Source organism: Sminthopsis crassicaudata, chromosome 1, assembly GCF_048593235.1.
Source record: "Sminthopsis crassicaudata isolate SCR6 chromosome 1, ASM4859323v1, whole genome shotgun sequence".
Taxonomy (NCBI): Eukaryota; Metazoa; Chordata; class Mammalia; order Dasyuromorphia; family Dasyuridae; genus Sminthopsis; species Sminthopsis crassicaudata.
The window spans coordinates 388,964,305-388,976,643 of NC_133617.1; the positions used below are offsets into that span (position 1 = coordinate 388,964,305).

A 12,339-nucleotide genomic window follows, 5' to 3' on the forward strand; every position below is an offset into this window, starting at 1 on the left:
AGTGACTCATCAGTTTTTAGCTTGTTGGAGGCCAGGTGGTGTTCTCTTCCAATTCAGTAACCACCCAATAAAAGAGGGATGTGAAACTAGCCCCTCCCCAGGGGAGAAAGCAGCAGGGGAACAGAGACCACCAAAGCCTCAGGGATAAGAACTGGAATGCCAGAGGTTGGAGTTGTGGTTTCCAAGTCTTCTCTCAGTTCTTCTTTCATTTTCCACATTTCTGATATGAAAAAATTCAGATGATGCAGGATGGCTAGGCTAAATACACATGTGGTTGCCCACACACATATATGTAGAAGGGACATGGATAACCCTTATGCCAGTTCTACAAAGGTAGTTTCTGGAGTAGATTTGAGTAAGATCAAATAGGACAATGGATACACTGGAAAGAATAGAGCATCATCTGAGGCAGGCAAGCTGGGGTGGGGATTTCAGAGATTTAGAGCCTTAGGGCTAAGTGACACTGCAGACTGACTAATCACAAACCAGTCATTTGGCAAATTTTACAACTATCCTAAACCCTTGTTACTTCCAGAGTTTCTTGTAGCCTGAGGTTATGGGGCAGAGAGGGCATAGCAAAAGCAAAGTAGTCTGCAAATCTGAGAACCAAAGCAGGTATCCATATGACCTGCACTGATCGTGGCTAAGAAAAGCCATCCCCGATTTCTTGAATTCCACAGCGTGTTTCATAGGATAGGGACCTGCTGGTACTCTACTGGGCCCATCATAGAATCCTTTTGGTACTTGAAGCCAAACAGCACCTTTATTCCTCGTTAGAAATAAGGATGGAGTTGACCTGATGACATTTTAACCTTTTCATGTAGAACCTATCATCCACTGACCCTAGCCAATGAGTTTCTACTGGAAACAGTTCATGCTACTTGATTCCTCTTGACTGTGTCTGAGTTGGTTGTCCTGTTCCCAAACCTTGATTCTTTTCTGGATGGAAACTCTGTGCTTGCAGAGATAGGTGGTGACTATGCTGTCTTTCTAGGGGTAATTGCAAAGGGGCAGATTTTGTCCTTAATACAGGGGAGAGCACGTATTTATAAATTCAATTTTATTGCAATTTACTACTCAATCTGGACAAATCACTACCATCTTTGCTCTCCCCTGATCCTACTAAGAGTTTCTATATTACTTTAAGATTTACAAGGGGCTTTCTGGAGAGATGGAAAATTGTCCATTTTCCCTTTCCTGCTCATCATTTGTCAGTTCTCATCATCTCTTGCATCTACTCTTTTCCCTTCAATCCCAAAGTTACTACACTGCTCAATTCAGGATCTCTATCTCTCACCTGGATTATTTTAATATCCTCAATGCATCTACTTCCAATCTGTCTCTCCTTTCTAACCTAATCTCCACATAGCTGCCAGATGAATATTTCCAAGCTGCACTAGACTATGTTGCTTGTTTAGCATTCTTCAGTGGCTCTCTAGTCTCTAGAATAAAATATTTACAGCCTAACTCCTATGAACTTTTCCTGACATTTCATGTCTTTTGCTATGGACATTTCAGCCAAACTGACCTGCTTGCTATTTCCTAAACATTCTAAATGGCGCTGCACTCATGGCCTGGATGCACACCCCCTCCCCCACCTCAAAGAACTCCTACCTCTCTCCAAAAGATGGCTCATTTTACTCAATGCCTTTCCAGCGCCATCTGGGTAGTAAGTGTTCTCTCCCTCAAATTATCTTACATTTACTTACCTCTGATCAAATTGTATCCTCCCAATTCCTCCCCACCCCCAACCAACACAATGTAAGCTCCCAGAGGGCAGGGAATGTTTTCATCTTTGTACCCCCAAAGTCTAACAGAGCCTTTCATGTAATAATTACTTAACCTTTGTTGACTAAACTGATTTTAAATGATTAAAAGTCTATAAAACCCCAAACATACATTCCCAACTGACTTTAGTCAAGGAGGAGTAGAATGTTTTTGGAGTAGGAAGGCTACGTCTGAGAGGCAGTCAAAAACAGGCTAAGGATGTGGACAGGTGGGCTGATCTATGCACTATAGGGAAAGGGATGGCTACTGAGTCAAGGGGACTCAAGACCCCATTCCCTGCTATGGAAAACAGGTCTCTTTCATCACGATATAGTTGCTCTGCAAACCCTAAAGTGATATATAAATGTTGTCTGTTATTGTTTTCTATGTTCTTTACACAAAGATTGAAACTCTATTCTATGAATTTGAATTTAGACAGGGCTATTGCCAAGTCAGTCAGTCAACAAAAATTTATTGAGCACCTATGTGTCAGTCACTGTTGCTAAATGCTGGAGATAAAAAGAAAGGCCAAAAACAGTACCTGCCCTCTAGGAGCTTACACTCTAGTGGGAAAAGACAAGCAAATATGTACAAACAAGCTACATAGAGATAAATTGGAGATAATCAACAGAAGGACAGGACTAGAGTTAAGAGATTAGGAGGTGCTTCCTATAACAAGTAGGATTTTTAGCTGAGATCTGAAAGAAACCAAGAAGTAGATATGAGGTAGAACATGCCAGGTGTGGGAGATGACCAGTAAAATTGTCTTTTCAGGAATGGACTATCTTGTGCAAGGCACAGCAAGCAGTCACCTATATGTAAAGGTGCAAGGTATTTAGGATCACCAGAAAAGTGGAAGGACAGGTGACCTAGATTAGATTATGGAGGCTTTTATAGTCAATCTTGGAGGGGCTAAGGAATCACTGGGCTCTCCTCAATAGGGGTAGGGCACACTCAGACCTATCCTTCAGGAAAATCACTTGGTGGCTATCAGATTGAGGTGGGGAGAGACCTGAGGCAGTGAGACTCATCAACAGGTTACTGCAATGGTACACATGTGAAATGATGAGGGCCTGTTCCAAGGTGGTAGCAGTGTCAGAAAAAAAGTGAAAGGGGCCTATTTGAGAGATTTTGCAAAGGTGAAATTGATAGGTGTGGGTAATAGCTTGGACATAAGGTTGAAAGATGGTAAGAGCAAGAATTTCACTTGGAGAGCCTGGAGGACTGGGAGATAGTGATGCTCTTAACACTAACAGGGAGATTTACTAAAGGGAAAGTTGGGGAAGAAAAAAAAAAAAAATGAGTTCAAAAGAATGTTTTCCAACCCCAACATTGGCAGTCAAAATGTTTCCTTCAAAGTAGCCTTCGCAAGGATAAAAACACCCTTTCATACCAAAAATATGAAGTTCCTACCTTCAGTAGAATCAGCCAGAAGTTGAAGCCTACTCTGAGCATAAGGCTCAAATTTACAAAGTGATTTTGTTATCCATTATATTAATTGATCCTTATAATAGCCTATGAGAAAGGTAGGATAAGATTTATAATCTTTCCAATAAGAATACAGGTTCAAACGTAAAAATATTTATCCAAGGCTAGAAAATCAGAGCTGGGATCAACTCTCGTGTCTTCCTGACTCCTAGGTTGTGTGTTTTCCACACTGCTTATATCCAGGACTCCACAGGGATCTGGCATTCAATTGGGTGGAGATAATTTTCCCCTCTTCCTCCAGCTACAGAAAAAAAAAATCTCCCAATGTTTTCTGCAGGGCCCAAACCTAGCCCCAAGGAGTTGCATGATGCAAATATCAGATGCACATATGGGTCACATAGGGCCAGTCTTCCCACACTGTTCCATCAGGAGTAGGTAGATGAAGGCCAAGTTCCTTTTTCAGCCCTCAGAATAGGGATGGAGATCGACCTAGATAATTATAGAATGTCAAAAGTTGAAAAAGTCCTGACATCACCTATTCCAACCTCTTCATTTTAAAAAAGAAAACCGAGGAATAAGAGAAAGATGATTGACTAAAAGGAACATATCCTTTGAACTAGAGACTCCATTGCTGGGCCTATATACCAAAAAAACCATTGATAAGAAAAAGTCTCCATATACCTCAGCAATTTTTGTGATAGCTAAGAACTGGAAACAAAGTAGATATCCATCTGGGGAACAGGTAATCAAATAGTGATCCATTCATGTAACAGAATATATTACTATGCTGTAAGAAATGAAGTGTGATGAATACAGAAAAACATTAAAAATATCTATCAACTGGTGCAGAGTGAGACAGAACCAAGAAAATAATATATACAATAACTAACAGTGTAAATGGAAATAATAACATACCAAAACATCTAAAGTCCCAAAATGAAAGATGTTAATGAAGAGATATTAGAAGACACACTCAGTTCAATCTTTGTGGAGGTGGAAGGTCCACAGGTGTTATCCATCGAATGTTCTCAGACTTTTTCAATGTTTCCTCACTGATTTCTCCCCTCTCTCAAAAAAAAAAAAAAAACAAAAAAAAAACCAAAAAACAAACCACTGTCATGGCAATGGTGCTGTAAGGGACAGAAACTAACAAAAACAGATTTAAAAAACAAAAAAGGGAGAAAGTTAATTACTGCTAGCAGTAGGAAAGTCTAAACAAGAACTAAGCCTTCTAGAACCTTGTCAGCATTGTCTCTAGCACACACCGCCTCCTCCTTAATGGAAAAAGGACAATTTCACTGCCGCTTCCTAATAACCACTCTTTGTGGATGGAAATTCTCCATTATTATCTTATGCATAAAAATGTTTTTCATCATATCATTAGAAATGAAAGATGGAAGGGAACTTAAATATTACCTACTCTAATTCTAAGCATGAGAAAGAAAATAATTCAAGGTCAAAAACAGGTAGGAATTGGCAGCAATTCAACCCCAAGACTTCTACCATCAAATCTAGTGTGGTAATAGAACTCTGAACAGTCATACTGTGTGGTGTATGTGGTGGTAGGAGCTCAGGGAGAAGGGTCTATGCCAGATGGAGTTAAGAGAAAACCTGAACTAGGGAGGTCTGAGCTACTACTAGACTCAAGAGTCTCTTATCTACTTTCTGAAAATTATCCAAGAACTCAATGCATCCCCAGCAATCAAAAGAAATATAGTGGGAACGCTCTGGGCTTTTAAAGTAGAAGGCACAGTAGTCTGTGAAACTAAGGAAAGGAAATGATCTACTTACTGATGATTACTACTACTACAGAGCTTCTGCTTCTCTTAGGTCTGGAGGCAAAGCAGCTAAGCTATAACTTACTGGATAACCTTAGGCAATGTTTCTCCTCTGCAAATTAGAGAGTAACATGGGGATGTAAGAGAAGCGTTGGATTTATAGTTAAGAAATCTGTTTTTGAATCACAGCTCTAAAAAAATAACTATGCCTATAGGCAAATCACAACTTCTCTACTCATTTCCTATCTCCCCCAAAACAGTGCTACTAGTGCTACCTTTGACCTTGTACCAAGCCCCCAAATCATTGAAACAAGAGCTCAGACTCTTCCTCTTGGCCCTAACAAACTCAAAGTATCTCATAGTGTGGCCATTATGAGGAAAGAACCCTAGAGAACCTCAGAGAATGTGACATTATGATTAGATATTTTTTAAGGTTTCCTATCACTTGAAGTGTCTGTGATTCTGTGATTAAGTGGTTGGTAATACTGGCAGGATGCAGATGCAGAGCATAGAGGTGGGCACACACAGGAAGGGTGAAGGAGGTGACATGTTCTTCCCCTGGACATTCACAAACTAGCTGGGAGGATCTTTGGGAATAGAAACAGAAGCCATAAGCTGCCCCCACTGAAGATCCATATAACAACCCCAGAATCAAGACTCTCTGTCCTGGACCTTGGTCATTTCCAGGCTTTGGGGATTTTTGATATTTCTATGATTTTCTAGCCAAATTCTGATTAAAAAAAAACAAAACAAAATCAATCACCACACTTAGTGGGGGGGGGGTGGAGAGGGAGGAGGAAAGGGGAAGGTTGCCTAAGCAGCCCAACCCCTAAACACCAATTTCTCTCTCTTTCTGATCTTTAACAGTCATTGGTTCCTCTTTCTTGACAAGCCTTCTTTCTCTAAATTTTTTGAAAAATCCCAACATCACTCAGGCTGAACTAAAGAGCATAAAACATTTATTTAGTCAAGAGAGATGACAGCAGATTAAGGGGCTTGAGATACTACCCTAATTTCTCAGATTTCAGGCATGCAGCTGGGGCTGGGGCTACTGACCCCTTGCTGCTTGAGGTAGTCTTACTTTCACCCCAACCTCAGCCACAGGTCAGGACCTTACCAGAATGGCTTTATCAGAGGTGGGAGGTTAAAAAATTATGGGAAACTAAAGTTCTTGTAATCAATGACAGCAGCAATCACTTTCTGCTTAAGATAACAGACAATTCCTAGGGAAGAACTGTTCAGGTTAATGCTTATGAATCAGGACCCACTCACCAGACTGATCTAAAACTTCAATTCCTCCCACATATAGATGTGTCTGCAGTCCAGGAAGGAACTCAGTATGTGACCCCCCCCCCCCCAGCAAAAAGCTCTTGATCCAGGCTGTCATATAACATATCAGCTGCTTCAGACACCTCAATTAGAGTAACTTTTAGTTTTATTCTTGACTCTACCACAGAGTGAAAGAATGCCCTGGCATCCCGATTGTGCCTGGCACCCACCAGTCTATACAAATCACAAAGACCTTAATCAAATTACAGAAAATAAATCATGTTCAGTTCCATGACAGCCAGACTCTCTGTAGGCAATGAGAACCTTATCAGGAGAATATGAAATGATTTAAAGGAAAAAATCCCATAGAATGGAGACATTTTCACCTGAGGCTTCTCTCCAAAAAAAGCAAACTGCCACAGAATTGTATTTCAGGTCCCTCCTAAGACCATCCTGTGACGGGTACACAAAAATTGAGGAAGGCTGTGTATGAGGAAGGCCAGGGAGTTCACTTTCAGGGGCTGGAAGCTGAGGATTTTGATGAGGATCCTGACTAGCCACACTCCCCCAACCCAGACCCCCCAGGGCCTTGCTGCAGACATGGACAGGAAACATAAGGGCAAAAAGGCCATAGATATCTGTAGCAGTCCCTATCAGGGGTGGGCAGTCAATGAGAACAGGAGAGGGTTGAGCTTTGAGGGAAGAGGTTGTGCCGATTAAAAGTTATCACAAACCCCAGCCAGACCCTTCCTATGGGCTGCCACTGATCTCTGGTAGCAAAAGACCAGACTCAGTAGAAGGGGAAACAAAGGACTGATTCATTCCTGAACTAAAAAGGAAGAAATAACTTGGGGAATGAAGTTCCTCAGAAACTTGTCAGCCCATGAAGCTCACAGACATGGTCAGCCAAGGCACTGACAGCAACACTGGCTGCATTGCCCTTTAATAATCTCACACTGAGCAAGCCCTGAGGGAGGATGCTACAATCTGGTTTATGCCTTCCTCCCCCTGGGGCCTGCCCCTCTAATCACAAGAGCCGTCCTTCCAGCCATCCCGCCATCGCTCGTCCACACGAGCACAGTCAAACGCAGGCTTCCCTAGCTTCAAATTCACCTCGTTGTGTAGGCGGCAGAGCCACTGGGTGAACCTGCTCCGACTGCTGGTGTCTGGCTGGTTTCTGCTCAACCTGCAGGAGAACGGGGCAGCACAAGGAGGATCAAGAAAGAGTGGGTGTGAGGGAACCCTGGATCCTATCATATTATCCCTGAAGCAGCTTGGATATGAACCCCTCCCCCCAGGAGACACTGGGCCTTCCATGATCTAGACCATGTGACTCTCTAAGAAAGTCCTAATTCTTGGTCCCCATACAACAACACTGCAGAGATCCATTTTTCATGGGATCCTCTGCTTTATAATCTAGCTTAAAAAAAAGCCTAAATGGTACTTGGAGCTACAGTGTTTGCCCTTTCTCTGCAGAGACAGAGAGGAGAGACTGAAATGCTTACTCTGGCTAACAGCAACAACTTTTTGCCCTCACTTTTACTGAAACTTTTTCTGGGTATGGAATAGCATTTTTTACTTAAGAGGGGGCAGGGTCAGCCCAAGGCTAGGTCCCAGCCTTCTGGCACTCTTAAAATTCTTGAATCTTAGAAGTAATCCTGACCCTCAAGGATTCTTCTGCCACTCTTGCAGAAGCCCTTGAACTTCACAGAGGAACCCCTGCACATTTATGTTCCGTTCCCCTGAAGGCACTTTAACAAGAACACAGTGGGAAAGGTGCCTCAGACATAGATCAAATCAATCAATCAGGCAGATTTATTGGAAAACACCATTCCATATCCTTTTAAACCTTTAAAAGCAGAGTGTGCTCTTAGGAAACCTGTATTTTCTCCTAATATTTTCATCCAATAAAATTCTAGCATGTATCTTATAAAACTCTTGGAAAGAGAACTATGAAGCCTCAGGAAGGGCATTACCCCTTATTATAAAGCTTTACAAGCTCCTAACCTCAGGAAGGCCTGTCCCTCAAACTCTCACCCTGAGGCTTCAGGCAGAGAATAGAAGGGGTGGGGCAAATTAACATACATCTTTGAACAAAGGTCTGTTTTCTGAACTTCTTTGAAGTCTTTATTGCTCCAGCACATCTATGCCAACTATATTCCCTTTTACAAAAAAGGATAAATAGCCGTTATAAATAGCTGAACCTACTATAGTAGTCTAATCATTTCTGGTAGCCAGGGCTTCTAACAAGTTAGGATCATGGGAACTGAGCAAAATCCCCTCCTGACTTCTACTGCCACTACTGAGTCATATCCAAGTTAGGAAAATAGGTAAACTACGGGAAACAGCTTCAGTTCCTGCTAAAACCATGAAACAGGTTAGTACTTAACCCTTAATTCCTTAAATAAAGGGTCTGGGATTATAGTAAGCATGAAAGATCTGGTCCCCCTGATACACGAAAAAGGAAGCCCTCTCTGGGAAATTCTTTTGGAACTAGTTATGAGAGTGGAGAGGTTTACTCCACTCGGACAGCACTGTTGATACAAGCATCTTCAGATCCTTTAATGAGGGAGGAACTCACTATTTTTCCAGCATAGCACATTTCATTTCTGCTGGACAACTCTTAGAAAATGTTTTCTCTGCACTGCCTTCTGAGTTACGAGTAAGGCGGCAGACCTCAGAAGCCAAACTTTGATAAACGTGAAGCCAAAAGTCAGGCACTCATCTCCCCTCTCAGCCTACCTACATAGTACACAAGCTCAAAAAAGAGCCTGGGCAAGATAGATGACCCAAATTCTACACTAACAGTCAACCTGGGCCTCATAAACTTCTACTCTTTCTTAGGCTAAAGATATCTTATTAGGGCCCAAGATGTAGTACTGAGTGAGACCTCATCTAAAATTCACAGGGTCCTTCCCTCTCCTCCCCTCAGCTTATGAAACATGGGAAACCAGTATGGTGGCACATTCATATATGACTTGCCTTCTCCTTATATCTTCAGCACACTCATCACATGGGAAAAACTTGGAAAATAGATGTACAAACTGGGCCATTTCTTCCTGCTGGTCCAGGGTAGGGGAGTCGGGATAATAGGCAGCCATTGTGTGTAAGAAAGCCCAACTGTTTCGCCCCAGCTCTTCCCGATCCAGGGGGCAATCAGCTGGCAACTTGTTTTCCAACTGGGAAAGAAGGAAGGGAGATGAAGGCTTAGACATTAGATTTTAGGTTAATTCCCATAGACCCAATTGTTCAATGAACTCCTTGAATAACAAGCAAAAAGTTCTAAATTACTTGAAAATCTCAGGCAGGAAAATTCTACTTTATTTTAGGCAAACTTACTCGTAGACTCAGCAAAATAAAAAGAATAAATGTGTTTTGGGGAAATTGTCTCAAAGAACAAGAAGCAGTGTTTTTAATTTTTTTTTTAAAGAAGGGTTTTGTAGTTTTGAGAAGGATAAGGGAGAAGGAGGGGAAGCACTAGGGCCCGCAAGCGTTAAAGGCCCCAAGCTATTCTAAGAGTGGAAAAGCAAGATTTCAACCTGCACTTCTCTAGGCAGTAATGCTAGCATTCTTCCCACCAAACCATGCTGCTCGCCAGGCAAGCCACTTCACCTCTCCGGAACGAATTTTTCTCCTGTAATAATCATGAGTTATCCGGTGGTAAAAGCGTTATTTTCATCTTACAAACCAGGAGATGGAGGAGAGGTGTGTGCCGTGGAGCCCGCACATGTCTGAAATAGAATTGGTCCCCCGACTCCCAGGCCCCAAACCTTTCATTACACCGCGCTAACTAGTGAAGGGGAAGGAGAGGAAATAAGCACAAAACGGAAATCTACACTGCCAGACACCGTGCCTTTATAAACACTAGCTTATTAATCCTTCCAGGCACAGTTGAGGAAAAATCAGGCAAACATAAGTGACCTGACCACAGCAGGATTTGAATTCGGGTCTTTCCGTGTCAACGTCCAAGTGATGTCAATGGATCCTTCAACCTATAACTCCTGTCTTTTTTGTCTACTTCAGACTAAAGAAAAGGGGGGGGGGGGGTCGGGATAAAAAAAATTCTATTTATTCCGGCGACTCCTGGTTCCGGCCTCGGAGGAATTCCATGGAGAACCAGGCCAATGGGAACCTAGAACACCTGCGTTTTCCGGGCTGAGGGAATCAGAGAAGGGGGGAGGACCCCGGAGCCTGAAGCCCTTGGGTAAAGAACCCGGCTGGAAGGCTCCGGGTGAGTCAGCTGTGAGGCGTTAGGAGAGGAGCCACGGCAGCTAGAGAGCAGCGGAACCTGGAAGGGGGCGTGGGGATACCCACGTGCTCGGAGGAGAGGTCCGGAGAAGGGCTACGAGTCCCGGGGTGGGGAGATGTGACAGGAGCAGTTTGGAGATGGATGGGGGGAGGAAAACGCTATCTTGTGAGTCTGGAGAGCGGCCCGGGGGAGGGGAAGACGGGGTCCCCCGGTTGTGGGGCTGAGAAGCCGGGGCTTCGGGGAGAGCTTTTCCTTTCTCCAGCACTGCCCCGCTCCCCCGCAAGCGACCGGGCCTCACCGCGACCTGGGTCTCGTTTTCCGAGGTTTTCCGCGCCTGCTGCGTCTTCATCCACGTCTTGAAGTCGACGCAGGCCCGACAGGGCCGCTTCCGCGCGGCGGGCTCCCCGGCCGCCTCCGCCGTCTCCGTCGCCGCCGCCTCCTTGGACTCCTGGGTCCGCGCGCCGCCCGGCAGGAAGGAGAACAGGCTGGCTGGCGAGAAACGCCGACCTTCGCCGGGCGCCGCCATCTTGGTCATCCAAGGAATGCTGGGATAGGAGGCCTTGTAGGAGCGCAGGCGGGCAGCCTCCCTCAGCCTCCTCGCCAGCCGCAGCCCCAGCCTCAGCCCCAGCCCCGCCTTCGAGACCGCCCCGGGCTCCGGACACAGCCCCGCCCCCGCCTTGGTATTCTCGGAGCGGGCCGCGGGCACTCCATTCTCCGAGTGGTCCGTCCCAGGCTCCCTTTTATGCTTCCTCCAGTAGAAGAGGAGCGTGGAACGGTGGCCATTCTTGGCTTTATGGCGTGTTTTGGCTCGGGCTTTGGGCGAGACCTTGGACCGCTCCTTGGCGCGCCTGTATGGGGACCTGGAGCGCGGGGACCTGGAGCGCGGGGACCTGGTGCGCGGGGACCTGGTGCGCGGGGACCTGGAGCGCGGGGACTTGTAGCGCGGGGACCTGTAGCGTGGGGACCTGTAGCGCCGGAACTTGGGGCGGCGAAACCTGCCTCTAGCCCTCTGCAACCGAGCCACCTTCATCCCTAGGCCAATCAGCCTGCCTTTTCCTCCTCCCTCCCTCAGACCTTCTCTCCTCCGGAAACCAGCCACGACATGGTCAGTACGAGAGGCAGGAAGCTGATCGTGCTACCCGGGAGCTACGCTCCTCGCGCCCTCGGCCAGCCGAGGGACTTTCAATGGCCACCGCGGGTGCCGGGCAACGTCGCCGTTACAATGGGCGGGGCTGTGACGTCGGGGAGGCCGACTGGGGGCGGGGCAGAACGCCGGCTGGGGGCGGGTGTTCTTTTCGTTCTCCGGTAGTTCTCCCCCCTAGCTGCCCACTTTTAGAGGGACGCATTAGTGTGGAGCAAAAATCTCAACCCCCCCCTTTAGTGGCCGTGGGACTGGCACTTTTGCATCCGGGGCCTCCGGGGCCTGAGGCCTTAGACTAAATTTGATCTGGAAGGGTCTTTCCAACTCCATATCCCACCATCCTCCTGTTTGCCATCCACCCACAGGTATCCTCCGCTCTTGGAAGGCGGAACTGGCCGGCGGTACCTTTCCCCAAATTATCTTTTATTTCCGTCACCCCTGAAAGAACGTCATTGCGGGCAGGACCCTAGGCCTTGCGTACCTGGCAAGTGTGTGGGTGCTTGATAAATGCTTCCTGACTGATTGATAGTAGGGCTCAGCTCAGCAAATATTTATTAAAAATTATTAAATGAGAAAATGTATCTTTGCAAACCATAACGCATCGCATTCATTAGCTGTTTTTATTATTATAATTAAGGCGCTCAGACAACATAATAAAGATGAAAATTGACAAAGCCTCTGCCTTCTAGGAGCGTGCTCTTATCAAA

General features: G+C 45.4%; 1 protein-coding gene across 7 annotated transcripts; it reads right to left on the reverse strand.

Annotated features, from left to right (window-relative positions):
• Nucleotides 1–2,191: 2,191 nt before the first annotated feature.
• Nucleotides 2,192–11,707, reverse strand: GFER (growth factor, augmenter of liver regeneration). 7 transcript variants are annotated; one of them, XM_074279558.1, is made up of 4 exons: nt 10,790–11,705; nt 9,225–9,421; nt 7,356–7,428; nt 2,192–3,684 (listed from the first exon to the last, which is right to left on the reverse strand). In XM_074279558.1, the coding sequence occupies exons 1-4, from the start codon at nt 11,519–11,521 to the stop codon at nt 3,655–3,657; spliced, it is 1,032 nt and encodes a 343-aa protein (XP_074135659.1). In that variant the 5' UTR covers nt 11,522–11,705; the 3' UTR covers nt 2,192–3,654. The 7 variants fall into 7 exon arrangements, 6 of the variants coding, with proteins under 6 accessions (XP_074135659.1, XP_074135656.1, XP_074135660.1 ...); XR_012484430.1 differs by having other exon boundaries at nt 3,636–3,684; nt 10,557–11,707; XM_074279555.1 differs by lacking the exon at nt 7,356–7,428 and having other exon boundaries at nt 10,557–11,707.
• Nucleotides 11,708–12,339: the final 632 nt, after the last annotated feature.